Source organism: Zerene cesonia, chromosome 25 (assembly GCF_012273895.1).
Source record: "Zerene cesonia ecotype Mississippi chromosome 25, Zerene_cesonia_1.1, whole genome shotgun sequence".
In the NCBI taxonomy this organism is placed as follows: Eukaryota; Metazoa; Arthropoda; class Insecta; order Lepidoptera; family Pieridae; genus Zerene; species Zerene cesonia.
The window spans coordinates 3,115,557-3,135,605 of record NC_052126.1 but is presented as its reverse complement, the minus strand read 5'-3'; the positions used below and the strand labels follow the sequence as shown (position 1 = coordinate 3,135,605).

General features: G+C 31.9%; 1 protein-coding gene across 1 annotated transcript in view; it reads left to right on the top strand.

Annotated features, from left to right (window-relative positions):
- Nucleotides 1–20,049, top strand: part of LOC119836683 — a 50,156-nt gene continuing 30,107 nt past the window's right edge. The window contains exons 1-25 of the mRNA XM_038362084.1: nt 1–123; nt 4,454–4,498; nt 4,947–5,065; nt 5,470–5,603; nt 6,081–6,222; nt 6,411–6,563; nt 7,091–7,304; nt 8,006–8,117; nt 8,776–8,940; nt 9,395–9,529; nt 9,952–10,073; nt 10,400–10,515; nt 11,049–11,203; nt 11,537–11,679; nt 12,513–12,689; nt 12,961–13,070; nt 13,226–13,552; nt 13,834–14,018; nt 14,737–14,922; nt 15,296–15,431; nt 15,610–15,789; nt 16,231–16,501; nt 16,959–17,251; nt 18,670–18,846; nt 19,338–19,532. Of these exons, the coding sequence (XP_038218012.1) occupies nt 63–123; nt 4,454–4,498; nt 4,947–5,065; nt 5,470–5,603; nt 6,081–6,222; nt 6,411–6,563; nt 7,091–7,304; nt 8,006–8,117; nt 8,776–8,940; nt 9,395–9,529; nt 9,952–10,073; nt 10,400–10,515; nt 11,049–11,203; nt 11,537–11,679; nt 12,513–12,689; nt 12,961–13,070; nt 13,226–13,552; nt 13,834–14,018; nt 14,737–14,922; nt 15,296–15,431; nt 15,610–15,789; nt 16,231–16,501; nt 16,959–17,251; nt 18,670–18,846; nt 19,338–19,532 (4,053 nt within the window). The 5' untranslated portion in view covers nt 1–62. The remainder of the gene's footprint in view (nt 124–4,453; nt 4,499–4,946; nt 5,066–5,469; nt 5,604–6,080; nt 6,223–6,410; nt 6,564–7,090; nt 7,305–8,005; nt 8,118–8,775; nt 8,941–9,394; nt 9,530–9,951; nt 10,074–10,399; nt 10,516–11,048; nt 11,204–11,536; nt 11,680–12,512; nt 12,690–12,960; nt 13,071–13,225; nt 13,553–13,833; nt 14,019–14,736; nt 14,923–15,295; nt 15,432–15,609; nt 15,790–16,230; nt 16,502–16,958; nt 17,252–18,669; nt 18,847–19,337; nt 19,533–20,049) is intronic.

Below are 20,049 nucleotides of genomic sequence, written 5' to 3'. Positions count from 1 at the left end.
TCATTTCGATTTATGTTACAGTCTGTGCAAAACGTGCGACATCATGTGTTGATCCATGTTCCATGATGTATTTGTGTGTGACTTTTTTGTGTTTGTGTGTCGCTGCAGTGCAAGGATCGGGCAGTGAGTACGCTTGCATTATATTTTTTATCATATTATTATGTTATTTTCAAGGCCTATGGTACCTTGGTAGGTGCCAATCCAATATAAAGTTAAGTGAAATTAACCAATGTCAATTATCTTCCATGAAGGAGGTATAATTATCTACGTTGACGTCAATTTTAAAAATTTTCGTTTTAACGACTTATTCTAATGAAAAACAGTAAACATATCTACTTATATCCGTTTTTAGGATACACGTTTGTGACCTGTATAAAATATCTTCTTAAAAACGAATATTGCTATTTAATTTCCACAAAAACGATAAATTAGTCATATATTTCACATTGTTTACTATCATCATATTCAATTCATTAAAATATGCGAATAATTAAATTAAATATAAGAACACAATGTTATAAACCAGATTTTCCTGTCACAGACGACTGACGGCCACCGCAGCTTTTCCCAAAATATAATTATGATCATTTTCAACTAACGACTCGATTTTAACAAGAAAATATTTCATCATTACAAATATTGAGCTGCAAATAATTTTTATATGAGTATTTTTCATTAAAACAATGGTTTTTTGAGGGTGAAATGGAGTCTTTGACTATAATTAGGGAAATAAGACGCACTACAACAAAATTATTGTCATATTTATCAAGAAATAATTGTGTTGAATGACACAAGTAGATAGTTATTTATTATTTTGTAATTACTTACAAATATAAATGTATTTTTCAGTAAGACGTATGTTACAATATTTTTTTTTATTTATTTACACATTCAATATGAATTAACTTATATTTACATTATTGAATGTAATTAATATTGATTAAGCTCATAATTGAAAAAAATGAAGGCTAGGCACAAACGAAATATTACTCAGTAAATACTGCATAGGGGTTAGAATCTAAATCGTCTAGTACCTATGTTATCTGTGGTGGATGATTTTGCTTTTCAAATGTTAACTAGGCCCATTAATTAATGTACATATAAAAGGAAAATACTGACGAACAGCATCGGCTGAAATATAATTACTACTCCCAATAAGAGTTGATATTTCTTCAAAATCTTCGCCAATATAAAAACCTCGGTTTTATTTATCTGGTGTTATAGCCTTATAACTGACTTAATTATCACGGTCAACACCTCTGTTATATACGGAGAGACAGACGGACAGACGTACGGTGAAGTTATTAATAGGGTCACGTTTACCCTTTGGATACGGAACCCTAAAAATGAAAATTGTTCCATCCGTTAAAGAACTATATAGAATGTCACATAGTTGATACGGTGATGAAACACCCTACCGTGTGCAGTCGTTAAATATAATTTTAAAGCTAGTACAAAACATAAACAGGATATATTCTGATACGATATTGATAGTACCTACGCTTACAACAAATTATAGACACGTGTGTAGCGTAATGCTAAGCTTTCATTGTAAATATAAAAGTGATAATATCATTATTTTATTATTCAACAAGATGTGGTGACGCAAAAAATCATATATTTTATTCAGAACAACGACTTCATTAGTTAAAAAAATCCCGACATAATACAATAATTTTAAGTTGAATGCTGACCTGTTTTTATGTTTTTTAAATCGAAATTCTTATGTGCCAATGTTCTTATGCAATATTTAGTAAAAAGCAGTTACATTCAATTAAATACTCATTGAACAAATGTTCTATTACAATATCGGAACATGCTTTTTATTTTTTTAACTTTTTAATAACAAATTGTAATATTCCATAACCTACTGGCAAATATCTTATTCCATATTATCACTACATAAAACAAAATCGCTTTCTCTGTTCCTATGTCCCTATCACGCTTAAATCTTTAAAACTACGCAACGAATTTTGATGTTTTTTTTTTAATAGATAGAGTAATTCAAGAGGAAGGTTTATATGTATAATAACATCTATTATACTTCTCCGAACTTAACGCGTGCGAAACCGCGGGCAGAAGCTAGTGATGTATATAACGAGAACAACGCTCGAACGGCGTCAAGGACGAAAGCTAGTCTAACATAAAGATATTTAAACTTAGTGATGAAAATGGTTATCGTTTTCAAAGGTGCCTCTCTAAGAACTTATTGAAAGTTATCTCAATTACCTAGCTGAAGTTTATAGCATTAAAGTTGCTCATGGGTAAAACTTGTCTTTGCGAATAGATATTAGATAATGAGTAGAAGTTCAGTTGCTTATTGTTCGGTATTATTACACATGATAGCGTTTCAGATACCTACTTCATTACGGTTAGTAGTTTTGAACTAAAGCTTATCAACAAAACCTGAAGCAATATCGTCAAACTCTGTTATTCTTACGATGTTTCCCTTTCAATTATAATTATAATCAAAACAAAATTCTGTTTATGTCTATTTGTATATTATTATATTATGTGTGTGTAGAAACGTCGCGCCCTATAATATGATAAAGCTAACGACCTAAAATTTCCCACGATAATAATATTATTTATAGCTCGCCCATATATTACATAGCAAAATAGGTTAGAGAGGTCTCCTTGAATTGTCAGCGCGTAAAAGATAAAATCGGAAAGTCCTGAATTCGGTCTAAAGCATCCATACAGCTTCTAAGCATACATAGAAGATTCGCTATTTTAAATTATATTACATCTATTTCGAACAATTAATTAGAAAGGATTAAAATAATATAGACTACATAAGAACGCCGTAGATCATAATTCGAACCGTTATTTAAAAAGGCACCAAGCATAGATAAGTATAAATTTGGTAAAGGTACTAGTATAGTATTGTTATCTGTGGTATGGTAAACCATTAAATATAAATCATATAAGTAGAAATTAAAGTTTTGTCTTTATTTCAGTTTACAGTCAATAATACATCAATATTGAATTAAACAGTTATTTAAGATTATTGCACTGATAATAATAGGCGCGTTTCGTATACCTCTCATAAAAACAAGAGCACTCAAAACGTTAAACGTAATGAAATACTTCCGTAATTGTCCCCTATATCAATTCATCTTTAATTATTCTCAAACCCCAGCCTACACTTAAAGATACCTACGTCTTACTATAATATATATAACGGTAGACAAATAAAATTTAAGCAATAAATTAAATACTTTAAATACCTGTCCACTATAGTTATTTAATAATCCAGACGTAAATACAGTAATTAAAATTCATAAAAAATATATCTCATTGAAAAAGTATATTTTAAATTAAACTTTAATTATTATAGGTAAAGGTCACATAGAATATTATGTACGCTTGACATTATATTATAATTGTTTTTCTTTAATTTAAACGAAGTTACAAAGTTCCGCAGGCTTGGAAAATATTCCTATTTTAGAAAATCGTACGAAAACAAAAAAGACCAATCTATTTATTTTTCTGATGTGTGGTTACTTATTGTAAATACTTTCTAATAGGTACACAGTATATATGCATCATATCCTGCTTGGCATTGTTTCATTCAACTATCGTTATCAATTTGCTTATGTCATTTCATGGAACTTCACATCAAATGTTTTAAAAGATAAAGAATTTCAAGCTCTGCTCAAATATTCACAAACTTTATAATTATTTAAAATGTATAGTTTCGCAGCTGTTTCACTTGAAGCTTATTCATCAGCTTATGGCTAGTAGTATGTTAAACTACTAGCCAGCTTAAGATAAAAAGGATTACATGTTATACATATTTATTATACCCATTGTGTCAAATGAATTAAAATCTATGCAAATTTTCTTAAATTTTTATTGATTTAATTTCTACTTTAAGTGTTATTTTTAATTATATAAATCTGAAAAGTTTGATTGCTTTAAAAAATTTGTTTGTTTTTAAAAATTCTCTCACCGTTATATATTATGTACATGACCCCTGAGCACAGAATAATAAGTACAAGTACCCGAGTGCTATACAATATGGCTTTATACAGGAGCCAATACCAGGACCGATTGCTAATCAAATCGCAAATATATAGCCAGACACAAAATATACGAAAATACATGCAACATTTTATTGTGTTAGTAGCCGTGGTTATTATTCCATGTCGACGGTTTTCAATACTCAATCGCTCCCATTTTATGTTCACGCGGGATTTACATTCTCTCGTAGTTTATTTGCATTTCTCCATATTTTCAATCATTTTTGTTTCACACTCTCGATTTGTTTCTAACTTTTTAAAAATAATTTAATATGATTTAAGTAAATAATTGGATAAAATGTGGATCATAAAAAAATGAACGCTGTTTGCTTGTTTTTTTTTTCTGTAGAAAATAAATAAATGTAAGTATTTCTCTCTATCAAACTTTATTTCCGATTGTGTAAAAAATTCCTTTCTATGTGTTTCAGATTCTTTGAAAGATCCTTATATATGCGGTACACCAACATGTGCTGGTAAGTTTATTCAATACAATAAAATATAAGTTCATACTTATATCATAGGTAATGTTTACTTTACCCATTTTTAAATAAAATAACTGCTAATATGCTAGAATTTACGGTGTCTATTTGTCCAGTGCCTGCGTGGTTTAACTTTTTAAATTTCCCTGCCTTGTAATATTGTAACAAATGGAGCGTATCACAAATGACAGTTGACATTAAACCGCTGGCTTACAGTCAAACTTCGAAGTTTGTTTTGAATTTTCAATTTAGGATTTTGACGCTAAACCAAATAAACAAATTTTTATTTAAAAAAACAAAATCTAGCAAATCATCAGACTAAAATTATCTGACCTGACCCTTGCGGTTTTCTATCATTTATCTATATTTGAACAAATTTTTGTATTTATTTGAGAGACTTAGTATAAATCCACTAAACGGGTATGATTTCAAATATTTTCAGCATCAGAAAAATTCAATTACTTAACATCTGTGAGCTATCACTATGAATATAAAGTGAATGTAGAAACCTACTTTGCTGGATCAAGCAATAACCGATCAACTCTTGATATTAAAACTGAGGTAACTGTATATGTATATTTTTTTGTTCTCTTTATATAGTAAGCCTACATCACTCACTAAAAAGAAGATTTTTTCATTTTATTATCTAATGTTATGCAACACAACTAAAATACGCTATTTTATTTCTTTGCTGGCAAAAGCTTTTTGTTGATAATGATTTGTTTCAAACAAAATATCATCAAAATATATCAAATAAGTCAAAAAATCCTTCATCATCTCCAATTATATTTAAATAAATATTTTCTACAATAAATATTAACATGAAATCATGAAATTGTAAAGAGAATTGCCATTTCTAAATCCAAGATACAATTATACTACATGTTAATGAAAATATATGTATATTTAATACAATATCTTATGTAATACTTCAATCCTCATTAATTTGTTTTATATAATTTCAGGCAATACTTCAATTCATAAGGCCTTGTGAAGGTATTCTTAGATTGGCAGATGTAACACTCATAGACCAAGATGAGAATTATCCAGTGGAGAGAGCAGAAAAATTCATTCATGCTCTGTCCCTTTATGACCTCAGGTAAAAAAAAAAATTAGATTCTAAAATAGCACAGGCAAATAAGCACATTTATAAGTAGTGTGTAATCAGTATCAGTAATAGTACATATTTAAATATTGTATCCTTTTTTTGCATAGGCTTTGTTTATTTATTAGCCTGTTTCCAAAAACTGACAAGGTTCCCAATTTACTGTTTTTTTTTTGTGTCTACCATTCTGTTATAATGTCACAACACTATAACAGTGGGAATTATATAAAAAAAATATAGTATTTTTACTACAGATATTATTATACTAAACTAGCTGCACACCCCGGCTGGCCCGGGTAGTAATTATCATAATTGAAGTAATATAAACTATCCTATATTTTAAGATGGATCAAACTGCACATGGTATGCAATTTTGATTAAAATCATAGTAACAAGAGTGACACAAAGTGAGTGTTGACTTTCAACAACAGAAGTCAATATTTTGATTTCATTTATTTATTTTTTTCACAGATTTTCGTTTCATGATGGTGTTATATCAGAAATATGTCCAGAAGATGGGGAAGAAGACTGGGTGGTTAACTTTAAAAGGGCCTTACTATCTCTGTATCAGAATAGTATGAAGAGATTTGACATTAACTTTAAAGGAATTGAGGTAATATTTGAAAATTTATGTTGTTTTTAATTTCTTTGGTGATGTTGTCATAATTTATATAAAATGGTTGGAGTGTCAAGTAATTCATTATTCAATCTTATACATGTAATATTAAAATTCTAAAATTGATTCAGTTGAATCTTAGAACAAATTTAACCCATAAATGAAGTTGATAATTTTAATTTCAGCAAGATATCCAAGGCACCTGCAATGTCGACTATGTAGTGAGGGGCCAAGAGCAAACCAGCCTTATCTTGGTGAAGACGAGAGATCTCTCACAGTGTAGAAATAGATACAAATATATGTCCATATTGCAAACTGTTCGTTATGACTTTCAAAGTGTGAGTTGTTTTTTATGTTTGAGTGAATAACCAAACTATTAGATATTGGATAGTCTGATGGTTAGCAATCGTAACCACCCATTAACCTATGCAAAGGTTAGACCTCTAAAAATGTGTTAAATGTCTAAAGCGGACATCGCTTGATGAATAACAGGAATAAAAAAATGAACAGGGATTGGTAAGGAAAAGGAAATAGGGCGCCAGCTACCCGGTCATTGCATAAATAAAAATCTCATGTTATCAATTGACGCCGATCTTCTATGGGAGTGTGATACCTTCCCCGGTGCGATCTGCCACCATTCGTAGGATGCCTGACTTTAACAATAACTTAATTTCTCTTGCTAATATTTAAATCTATTATTTATTTAGCAACTTTCGCAAACCTTTCAGTTCTAAATTTATATAATTTATATTTATAACATTTCTTTTTTATACATAAACACCATATACCATTTTAGAATACAATATTGGTGTATAGCCGGTTTATCCTTTTAATATGTATGTATTGACTAATTTATAATTTACAGAAATTCCAAACATGGCCAGTACTGAAATCGGAAAGTAAATGTCGCATAACAGTTGACCATCATGTGTACAAAGCAGTGAATTGCAAAGAGAGACATTTGTTTGAACCATTTTCGGGTAGAAATTCTGGAGCCATGACAACTGTCATACAAGATCTTTTACTTATAAAGGAAGTTAATAAAACTGATGATGAAACTGTGGATAGTGAGAAAAAAGGTTGGTGTATATGCAGTATATTTTATTTATGGGTTCAGCTTGGCATTAGCCATTTAAGCAGACAATATTTGGAAATTCCTGATAGGTAATAATTAGTTCACAGAGAAATACTAAGTTAATTGGTTTCCAAACTAGATGTTAAAATAATGTTATGACGATTCAAAAATGCTTCTAGAAAAAGGTTGCCTAATGAATAAATAAATAATTGAGTTTAAATTTATTTTTTATGTTGTGCACGTTTTTACACAATGTTTTTTGTTCAACATAAACTCGTGTCTAACTAGAGAACGGAATATGGAAAATAAAATAATTTGGATTATTTCTATTGTTTCTGGCTAAACCACCTTTAAAATTATTTGACATTTATCGATTCACTTATTTAAAACACGGTTTTTTTGTGATTCTTCTTTCTATATTAATTTCGGTCTCTTTCTCATTCAAGCTACTGAGGGATGAAGCGACAAAGATTATTTGTTAATAATTTTTCATACAGAAGCATACTTTAGTTATGCCTTAAATGTGGGCAAAGCATTTGTAGAGGCAATGCTTCTGCAAATGTTCATAGGTGGTGATGGTTGCTTAGCATCAGGCCAACTATCACCTTGGTTGCCTGCTCTTATAAAAAAAAACAAGCTATTAGACGGCTATTTGTATTACAATTTTTGGCAGCACTAAATAAATGCATTTAATTGTTCTTTCAGCGTGGACAGTCATTCAGAAACGATCTAATTTGCTCCATCATCATATATCTTACGGCAAGTCCGATACTGGGGAATTGAAATCAGCGCGAGATGTCTTGAAGTTACTTTGCTTGTATGTATGACTTTATCCTAAAATAGACACTCGTCCCGGCTCCGTCCAAATATGAAGATTCCTGTTTTGTCCCAAGGGAGCATTTAATCGGGGTCCTATCACCCAAGGCATCTCATACTCTGCCTGTAAAACAAATTTCTTCAAAATCGGTTCAGTAGTTGCAACGTGATTGACTGACATACATCCAAACATACAAGCTTTCACATTTATAATAATTAGTGTAATAACTTCATTTTACTACTACTTTATTATAAATTTCTTCTTATATTGTTAAATTAGATTTGTTTAGAGGTAGCTAGTAGCAACTCTCATTGTATCTTGTTTAATAGTCTCTTGCATATGTTTTACTATATACTTTATTCAAGCAGATATTATGCGATAGATAGATAATCTATAAGCATAAAAATTGAAGTTTGTTCGTTTGGTTAAACGCGCTAATCTCAGGAACTACTGGTCTGATTTGTAAATTTTTCTCAGTGTTATGTGATAGCTTATTTATTGAGGATGGCTTTAAGCTATACATCAGGTGCTACGTGGGTAAAACCGCGGGGCACAGCTAGTTATGTATAAAATTCCACACAATTTCATCGTAGCGCCGCCGTAACATTTTATCGACACGGTTTTCCTAAGTTTTCTTATCTCTTAAACCTTTTATTAGAGTAAAACCGAACACAGACGACGAAATGTCAACAGTGGATGAGAATATGGACAGTGGGTCCACAGTTGGGCTCTGGGGGAGGCTTGTGAGATCGGCCAGGAAACTGCACCACCCTGCGCTCGCGCAGCTACTGGCGAGAGCACCCTCTATATGCGCTGGTGCTAAGTAAGTATATACAGGTGATGTTAAATGTTGCGTTTTATAATTTTGTTGATTTTGTAAGATCTTTGGTTTTTAGACATTGACATTTTAAAAGTGTACTTTATTTAGTACTTATTGTTACATTTATGTAGTACTAGCTGCACCCGGCAAACGCTGTTCTGCCTTACTCTTATCATTTAGGGGTATGAAAAATAGATGTTGGCCGATTCTCATAGATACCGGCTAAGCACAAAAAAATTCATCAAAATCGGTCAAGCCGTTTCGGAGGAGTATGGCAACGAAAACTGTGACACGAGAATTTTATATATTAGATTTAAAGTGTAAGCTTTATTTGCTTTTATTAAGCAGCTGAAACTGTATGTATACTTACAATCGGATATGGTTAAACTTTTTGCGTCTAATTCTAATATATGCATATTTTTTGAAAGTGTTTAACTATGAAATTTTAAACTTGCAGAAAACATATATTAGACGCACTCCCATATATAGCGAGTACAGGTTCAGTAGAACTAATTAAAGACATGATAATCAAGAATGAAGTCAACAATGATACGCGACACGAGTGGCTTATGTCTATGGCGATGATACCACGGTACGTATATTGTTTACTAGTAAAGGCATATTAACAGAAGGATCAATCGGATTTTATTTTTTATGTTTGCAACGTTTTCACGCAAAAACCACTGGACCGATTTCAAAATTCTTCCACCAATAGAAAGTTTCAACTTCACCGAGTGACATAGGCCATGTACCACATGATAAACCGGAGCGAATGGCTAGTATATAATAATATAATGGAGGTTTGCATAAAAACTTCACTGATTTTAATAAAATATTCTTCGACTCCCACTAAAAATAGGCACGAGGCGTTTATTTAAAACAAACTTATACATTTATTCTATAGAAGCACTGTAATGAGAAACATCAATATAAAGATTGATAAGCCATTCATATAAAGAGCTATTGTTAATCATTAAGACCATTTTTTTTTAAATAAAAATGCAATGTTTCCAGGCCAAAAATGGAAATGTTACAGAGCATGCTGGAACTTCTGCAAAAGCAGAAAAACGATAAAGTGATCAGTTTTACTGTATCGTCTATGACGCATTCATACTGTAGACACAGTGGGAAATCACGTAAGTAAATGATTTCTTTAGAGTATCAATCCACTAGTGCCTGACTATTTAGATCTATAGATTTGTATAGAATAATAAAAAATCATAGTGTAATATAAAATTTCTTCATATTTACCATGTCCAATGTATCTAGATATTAAAGACATTTAACGGATTTTAAACGCGATTAATTCATTATATATATGTCTCCCCGTGACTTAATGTTAAAACGTCGGGTTAAATAATATTTGAATAAATCGCGTTTCAAATCCATTAAAAGGTCTTTAATTTCTAAATGTATAAATAATACTAAAATTAAACACAAGAAAATATTATGTCCATTGTAGTTCGGGAGTGCTGCCAAGAAGAGATTCCAAAGCAAATTCTAGATGAATTCCAAAATATTATAAACGATTTGATCGCTAAAGGAGTTCCCACGTTAGAAAGAACATATAGGGACAATGTAAGTTCTTTCTCACATTGATTTTTTTTTCTACAGGTTAAATTAATCATTTTTTTTTACTATTACCTCCCACTTAGATTAGTCTCGTCTTGAATTAGTATCAGAGCTGTTAAAATTTCGAAAAAACTGCAAAAAAAGTGTTCATAAAGAAATCAGTCTTTATATATTTTATCAAATTGTGTAACTAAGGCATGATGCTTTGCATATTTGTCTCAAGGAATTTAAAAATATAATTGAACTGGACGCTCGTCCCGGCTCTGCTCGGATAACAAGATTCCTGCTTTATCCCAAGGGTACATCAAATCGAGATAAAAAGTATCCTATCACCCTAGTCAGCTCTTACCATGTCTGTATACCAAATTTTATCAAAATCCATTGAGTAGTTTCAGATTGACGGACAAACATCTAAACAACTTTCACATATATAATATTAGTGTAATAGTGTGATAGTGTGATAGTGTGATAGTGTGATAGTGTGATAGTGTAATAGTGTAATAGTGTGATAGCGTGATAACTAATCTTTATACTTACAGCTAATAATAGCAATAAAATCTCTGGGAAACATCGGTGGATTCAAGCAAGAGTTTTCGGATCTCTTAATGACCATAATCGGCGACTCTCTCACACCAGTGCAAGTGAGACTCACAGCTATTGACGCGTTCAGACGAACACCTTGCACCGAAACTAGGTATTGAATCACTGTAATATTATCTAGTAGCATGCGTATTTCGTTCGGCGAGTGGGGGAGCCGGTGGCCCATATCCTTTTCCTTACCCTTCCCAGTTCATTCCTTTAGTCCTCTCGTCAATCCTTTCTGAATCCCTTTCTAATTTTAAATGGCATGCTTTGTTATAATATAACTTTTCCTTCGCCCAAAGGTTGCCTAGTAGAGATGGCTTTTAGCCATTTAAACCGTCGTTTGTGCACTAGTTAAAGATTGAGTTTTGTTATATCTGTTTTGTATTTTTCTTATTGTGTACAATAAAAAATTAATAAATGCAATAAACAAATATGCTTCCAGCGAATACTTCCTTGAAACGTTCAGGGAAGATTTAGTGGATGTGGAAATTCGTATTGCTTCATATTTGCAAGTAATGCGATGTCCTAACCTGAGCACTATAAGAAAGGTGTTCCACGCTCTGCGACATGAATCTGTTAATCAAGGTAAATACCTTATTAATTATTTTTCATTACAAATTTTATGTCTACTTATAATATACATTATTTGTTTTTTTAAATAGAAAAAATTATCACAAGGCGGGATTCGAACCAGAGTCTTAATCAAAGGCCGCGTTCGATACAACATTGTAATCATTGAAATAATCTATACTAATATTATAAAGCTGAAGAGTTTGTTTGTTTGTTTGTCTGAACGCACTAATCTCAGGAACTACTGGTCTGATTTGAAAAATTCTTTCAGTGTTTGATAGCCCATTTATTGAGGAAGGCTATAGGCTATATATGTACCACGAGCGAAGCCTGGTGCGGACCGCTAGTGTTTCATATTGGTTGAGATGGTTCTTAATCATCTCAATAGATGGCGCGGGGTGTCCCTTAGGCACATGAAATCGAAAGAGTAAGAGAAACGCGATTTCTGAGGCGGGATCACAGGTGAAGGTGGGAGGATCACCGAGGTGGCGTTGCTACGGCTAGGCGAATCACGCCTAGTAATCTAATTCTGATAACCATTATTTACACAAATGAATAAACTATATTATAATAAAAAAGTGTAGGTTACACTTTTAACTGTCACAAATTTATGCTGATTAAAATATTTACTATATGTATTATAAGAGCAATTTTCTTCTCGTCAAAGTAAAAATCCTCTTAATGCGTTTTAAATAATAACGACTTTACTCTGCTCATCATCAGAATAATCTTACCTTTGAAATAAGTCTATGTCCTATGCTATTTTTTACTTATTTTATTACTATGCAATACACTATATACGCCTATACTTGTTCAAAGTAAAATGACCCTTTCTTTCATTGTCATAGTGGCTACATTCGTCTGGAGTCACCTCAACAATCTTGGCCAGTCGTCTCTCCCGTCGCGAGTGGAAATACAAGGCTTACTGTCGGGACACGAAATGCCGCAATTAGAGGACAATCCTGACTTTAGAATGTTCTCGAGAAATTATGAGCAAAGCGTGTTCTTCGATCAGTATAATGCTGGTAAGTTTATATGTCCAAATGCGGGCGCTTTGATGTGTTTTCTTATTAGAAAATCCTAGAATAGAATATAATTTTTATGATTGTATTTATGAAATTCTAATTAACAATAAAGTTATTACAATAACATTATCATATTTCATAAGACTAGAAACACCCAGAACTAATTCAACCTAAAACCTAACTTTAAATAGCTGAATCTATCTGTAGATAGCTATTATATATAATGTACGAAGTTTCACGACGAATCATTATCAACTGTATTTTATTTCAGGGGGCAATTATGAAGCAAACGTAATATTCTCACCTGACTCGTACATACCGCGGTCCCTGTCTCTCAATTTGACTGTGGACATGTTTGGTGAATCTATCAATTTATTAGAGGTAACTTTATGATATCACATTTATAATACTTTTACTAATAACGCTCTAACTTTTAATAACTGCTGTAATTATTGCTATAAAACAAAGGATGTGGTCCAAACAAATAAGACAAATAAATTTGCTCAATGACACAAAAATGCATGTTCAATTTACAGGTAAAAGCTAGAGGAGAGGGCTTTGAAAGATACTTCGAAAGTATATTCGGTAACAACGGACCACTTAACAAAAACAAAGTAGTGGACAAAATTAACAAACTCAGAGTATTCCGATCGGCCAGTGAAGCGGATGATATTCGCGGGAAAATCGACGGACTTGGATACAAAAATAATGCCCTTAAGCACCGTTTTCCCATAGCAGAGATGGGGATCAAGGTGTTCGGTAATGAAATCTCGTTTTGGAGTGCGGAAGGCGATGACGAGATTAGGAAGTCCTTGCAGAAATTGGACCCCAAGTTGAGGATACTGGAAATTTTATCGGGAAAGGTAAGTAATATACATCTTATAAAATATCATACAAAATTATTCACAATTGTATTCGAAATTAACTCTGCTAATTCCTATTCTCTTAGAATTCTATATTACCTTTGTTTATTGACAAGTTTTATTTTCAATAAATAATGATAAATTAAAAATACCTCAATTAGATACACTCATAACTTTTAACTAGTTCATACAGTCTCCCTTTAAGAAAAATATAAACACCATTGACCAATTCAGGTGAAATTACACAATAAAAGTAATTAAAAGTAGCATCATTCTAACAGGAAATATCCTACAACAAAGCGTCTCTTTTCCTCGACACTACATTCTCGGTAGCGACTGGATGTGGTTTGCCACTCAATATGAACCTAATGGGGACTAGCTACGTCGATACCAAGATGTCTGGAACGGTCCTGGATAAATATACGCATTCTGGCAATCTGGACTTTGAAGGGAAAATACGACCGAGGTAAAATGGTTTTGAGTTCTCATACTTCACTAGAAATCTATAGGGAAGTGAGACCTATAGAAAAACTCTTCATATTTAACATTGCATTTGTTTAGAGTATAAACCGAAATATAGTTGCCCGAATTCACAAAACTTTATATAACTCGTAACAAGCTTACCTGCGTAGCATGTTACATAATATCCTGCCTTAATCTTCAGAAATTTTACTTCTTATGTTTCTCCATATTTCTGAATGCTTATACTACATAAACTTTTGTTTTGTATATTGACGAATCACATCAGGATATTAGAATAGATGTACGTGAAATTGGGCATGATCATTATTACTTATTCATAATCACTACATAGTATAAAACAAAGTCGCTTTCTTAAATTTAAAATCTTTAAAACTACGCAACGGATTTTTATGAGGGTTTTTTTAAAGGTTAGAGTGGTTCAAGAGGTAAGTTTATATGGACAACATCTATTAAACTACTCCAAATTTAACGCATGCGAAACCGCGGGCAAAAGCTTGTTATTGATAACCTAGTTATTATGGTTGCATGTTGACGTTAATGAAATTTATTCTTTACCATACATGGTACTAGAATGAGTTTCTTGACTTTAATATATATATATATATATATATATATATATATATATATATATATATATTTATGTGTCCTTCTCCAATTTTCTGGCAAATCAAAATCTTTAACCATTATTGCCCATTTTACAGTGTAGCGGTAAATATAGCAGCGACAATGAGCGTTTCGGCTGGTTCTTTAACCTCAAGCGGTATACGTTTATCTTCTCGACTGTACACGGCTACGGCGGTGGAAGTCAAGTTGTCTGTCCGAGGTGTTGGGTTGTTGAGGCTAGATCTGTCTTTGCCGAGAGATAAGCAGGAAATATTTGCTGCCAAGTGAGTTATTTTGGAATATGCATGGAGGATACGGTTTGCTTAAGAGAATACACCTATGGAATTGCACACATAATATAGTATTCTAAATTGTGATTGGGCTTTATTAAAAAAATGTTTTGGGTGAAATGCCTAAAAGAACCTTGTTTATACTTTTCTTGTGTGTATTTGTAATTATATTTAATTGTTTCATTTATTAAAATGAAATAATAAAATTGTTTTTTTTTTTGGTACCGAACTTCGATATATTATGTATAATTAAGAAGAAATGATTTATCTACTTTAAGTTATTATGCATTCATTTGCAAAGGTTTGAAATAGTAGTACCCAATTCACGCCCTGTGAAACCCCAATACATTTCATGTTTTATGTCTAGATCTGAGCTGTTAGTTCTACACGGTGATGAAGAATTACCTCAACAAGGGTTGAATAAAAATAGAATAGAGCAGAATACTTGCAGTTGGTCCACTTTTGATAAGGCTATCGGTATTAAAGTGTGCGCTGCGTATCAGGTAATTTATATTGAAGAAATTTAATGGAATCTTTATCTTTTACTTGTTGATTCAGAAATTTGTTTTATTAAAAGGCAATGTGGTAGATATTATCTATAGTTCAATTAAGTGTCGCGTTATAAAAATATTTGGTATATATAGTTAGTGGTCAACTAGATTTAATTCACTATCCTTTCAGTTCCCGAATATGACAAACCTCCGTGACGCTCCATACTTCATAATGAGTGGACCAGCGAAATATATTGTTTCCCTGGAAAAGGCCGATCCATCAGCTAAAACCTACGCACTGCAATATAAGTGGGATAGAAATGAGACTACCAATGTATTGGGATTCTCATATGATACGCCTAACAGTAAGGTAAGGAGGTGTTATATTATTAGAAAAAAAACACACTTTTTCAGTAGCCAGTTTGGATACCTATTGATAATTTTAATGAATACCACAACATTGAGATAAATAATAATTTAAGCAAAATTATTAAAATGGTAATTCACTTAATACCAACGTCAGCCTTAATCCACCATACTAGCCACGTGTGGGTTGGCAGATGTCACATACCGTCAGACTTTTGAGTCCATTCCGAGCAGGGATGATGTGGTTCATGTGCAGATAAATTGAAAAAATCTGTTTATTTCTTTTCTTTTCTTTTTTTTGGCTTTAAGTCTAACCAAGATCCTAACCATTGAGCCACCACTGCCTGCATTCACGTAATATGCCTTTTATCAATTGAGCATATTAGATTTGTCTCACATAGTAAGATAGGAAAATTGGACTCATCATGAAAATCTTACTCTACAGGAAAAACGTATGTTCAACGCAATCCTAAGTATATCAAACACATCCAGCACAGCTGCACTAACATTCCAGTCTTCCGAAAGTACTATAAAAGCTAAAGCACTGTACAGGAATCAGCCATATGACAAATCAGTAGAAGCAAGTCTCGATGTAGATGGACGAAAACAGTTTGATACTGTGATGTCTATAAAGAGACATGATATCAAGTATGGCTATGTTTGGATCCCGCACGCCTATTGGGTGGTTAACGATCAACGAATTGCGGAATTGTCGGGTGAGATTTTGAATTTGGAATGCTTAGTATTTTCTTGTGTTTGGTTTCACGCGAGTATTATACATTTAGAAATTAAAAACTTTTCAGTCTCCCCGTGACCACGCTCGCTGTAAAGTGTTCGAAACGTCGGGTTAATAATATAATGAATAAATCGCGTTTAAAATCCGTTGAAAAGTTTTTGGAATGCTTTTCGTGTTTTTCGTGGCAATAGTTTATCTGTTTGACTTGAGTCTGCTTCAAATATTATATATAGTTTAGACTAAGAATTTTCCTAAAAACTTAACAGAGCCTGTTATTTAAAATCCGAATTTTAGCCATTTTTATATGTTAAAATGTAGCAGACTGTTTATTTCTTATTTCTCTGATCTGAATCTTTTTTCTTGAATAGTATGAATAGGTCAAGTATTTCATTAAGTTTTGTTTGTGAATAATTAATTATTTTTTGTTTTTCTATTAGGTACTCTGAAAGTAAAATCGAAAGGCGGCGTAACGCAATGGGACGTGACAGCTGATTTCCAAACTAAGCAGCTGGCGAGTCGTCTCGTTGGATATTATACCATAAATGGACCGACACACGGCACAAAATTGCAACTCGACTATCAGTTCTATAAAAATCCAAAACAAACCATAAAAATGGAGGGAGTCTATAGCGAACGATCGCTTAACTATAGACACGATTTGTATGGAGAATTGGCAATGGATTTTACAGCGTATCCTTCTTATAACTTCTATGCGGTCTTGAGGAATGTGGTAAGTGTAGTTATTGGTATACTGGTGTGGGGTCATTTGTTTTTTCCATTTTATTTGTTTTTTGTTTGTCTTTAGAAAAAGTTTCGAGTTATTTTGTTTCGGATAAGAATATGTAAATGACTGTTGTAACAAAAACTTGATCTATGTGTATTACAGAGTAATACTTAGTAGTAATAGGCATGTAGGTCGTATACCTATGGGTAATTGTAAAATTTGGTAAAGTATAAATATAATAAAATTTAAAACAAACAAACGTTACTTCCTTCAACGTCCTTACATGTATTATATACATAAAAAATTGCTTTTTAATTTTTATTTAAAATAAGATTGTACAATCCAATACGACAACAATTAATCCGTAATCAAATGCAAACATTAATTAGTTATGATTAGAAATGTTAACTATAACAATAAACAATTGTCTGAGTAAAGCGATCCAAAAACATACGGTACTGTTATCCATTTTCCTCTATTCAGCGCTAAACTGGATTAAATTCTGGTAAAAAATAACATTACACACACACAAATTATCATTTCATTTCATTTCATTTCATTACACACAATCAAACCCTTATTATTAAATTTTTTACATATAATTTTCAACTGTTCTCTATAATTGAACCTAATTACTCTAAATCCACTGTGTTCAGGCGCACTGAGTTAGTGCCGGGGTTGGAGGAGTTGTTCCACCTCGGTTCTAACATTATCTATAACAGCATACTTTTTTGTGTAGGCCGGCAATATTAAAATTATAATAATATGATAATTATAAAGATATAATAATTGTATAAATGTACAAATTTTACTCTTAATATTCAATATGATATCTTTTTTTTAATGGAATTATAGTAAAACACAAATTTTAACTATAGAAAATATATTTTGTTTACTAAAAAGACAGAGACAGACACACAAGCACGCGCCGATTCAATGCGCCTAATTCTCTAGTGCTGCGCGCGCGGCGGACCGATCATAGTTCGGTGACTCATCGTAACGTTACCGGGCGTTACACTTTTTCATGAGTGACTCCGAGCCGCAATCTAATTTAAGACGTTGTCACGTCAAAATTTATCATATGTAAATCAAACATAATAATCAAGTTTCTCATAGGTTTTCTCAACGATTTGTGTGTTGATTGAAATTATTAATTTATGTAATTTTGAATCTTTTTATCGACGTTTCCTAAAACGAAGAAAGTAAAAGTTGAAGTTTGAGTTGAGTTGAAGTTAAGAAAAACCCACTAATCTCAATTAGTGGGTTTTTCTCCGATTATAGAAAATTTGTCATATTATTAAAAAAAATTGTCATTTTGTCCCATTTTAGAGTAAGGAGCTACCCCAGAGACACGGTTTTATGTAGAAAATGATTATTCCTAATAAATAATAGTAGCTGTAATAATTTTACTTTTTCTTTTTCAGAAAACTCAAAACCACATAGATATTGGTTTCAACGTAAGCTCTTCGAAGGAATTGAAACTGGACCCCTCATTCACGTTTCTTTTTAGACGCATTGATAAACTGAATGGCGTTAAATTGAATACGGAAGTTAATTTATATAGGCCAAGACCAATTATATTGAAATTACAGTTTGAAGAGGTACTTATAAAATACATTATTTTCACTAAAAACATTTAATGAAGAATCATTTGATTTAGGTTACTTCATATTGTATCACTGGTCATATTTTATTCTAAAACATTTTTTATATAATTAATTAAGTGTGACTTAATAGAAAGAATAAGGCCAGATAAATTTAACTGGAAATAAAACCCACGATTTATATAACAATATTTATTTCTACCTACAGCTAGAACAAACCATATTTAATTATATTTTATACTATTTTTATTATGACCAAAAATGAAACCTTACTTAACTTGTATGGTTATATAATATTATCTAATATCAGATATTAACTACCAACTTCAAACATAATTTTCTCTCTTTAGATAGGACCAAAATACTGTATAGCACTATAAAAACACTTTATGTATTTATATACCATAGCAATTATGACAAAAATGTATATAACTTATATATGTATTTATTGTACAATTCTAGCACGTTTAATATATTTTTCTCTCCAGATAGGACCAAAATACTCAGCCTTAGCATTGCTAAATGTCAACCCAAAATCCCGGGACATACTGATATCAGGTTTTCTATTCACTCCGCCTGGGACACAGTTGTACGCTGACGCAGAGCTAAATGTCACATTACCAACCTTACACCCTTGCATGTTAAAGGGAAAGTTGTTTGAGAAACGACCCAACGAGTTCCAGGTAAGCTTAGGGTGCTTTTTGGGACATGTGAACAATATTTTGTGTACGTAGTGTAGAAAAAAAATTAAAAAAAGAAGAAAAAAAAACATAGTGCACTTGCTTTTGATACTCCGCAAATTTTAAGGCAAATTTCTTTGGAGCTCATCATTGTGTTGCACAACGTGGACGTCACACATCGACGTTCGAACATCCGCTTCCGCTTTCAATACAAATTTTGTACTGACTTAGATATATTGGATAATTCTCCGTTTAATTTTAAAAAGTTATTATTTTAATTTTACTCATTTAGTAAAGTACTTTCAATATCAGTTTAGTTTTTTGATATCTGTAATAGTTACGGAATAATCGCCTGTGCACATTTAACGATTACACCATGTATACCGCAACCTGTAAACCAGTATAAACTACGGAACGTCGTTAAAATGGCATAAAATGGATAAAAGTAACATCCAGAGATTAATCATTCTCTCAGAAATTCAATTAATTTTTTTTTTTCTGAAACATGGCTTAAGAAACA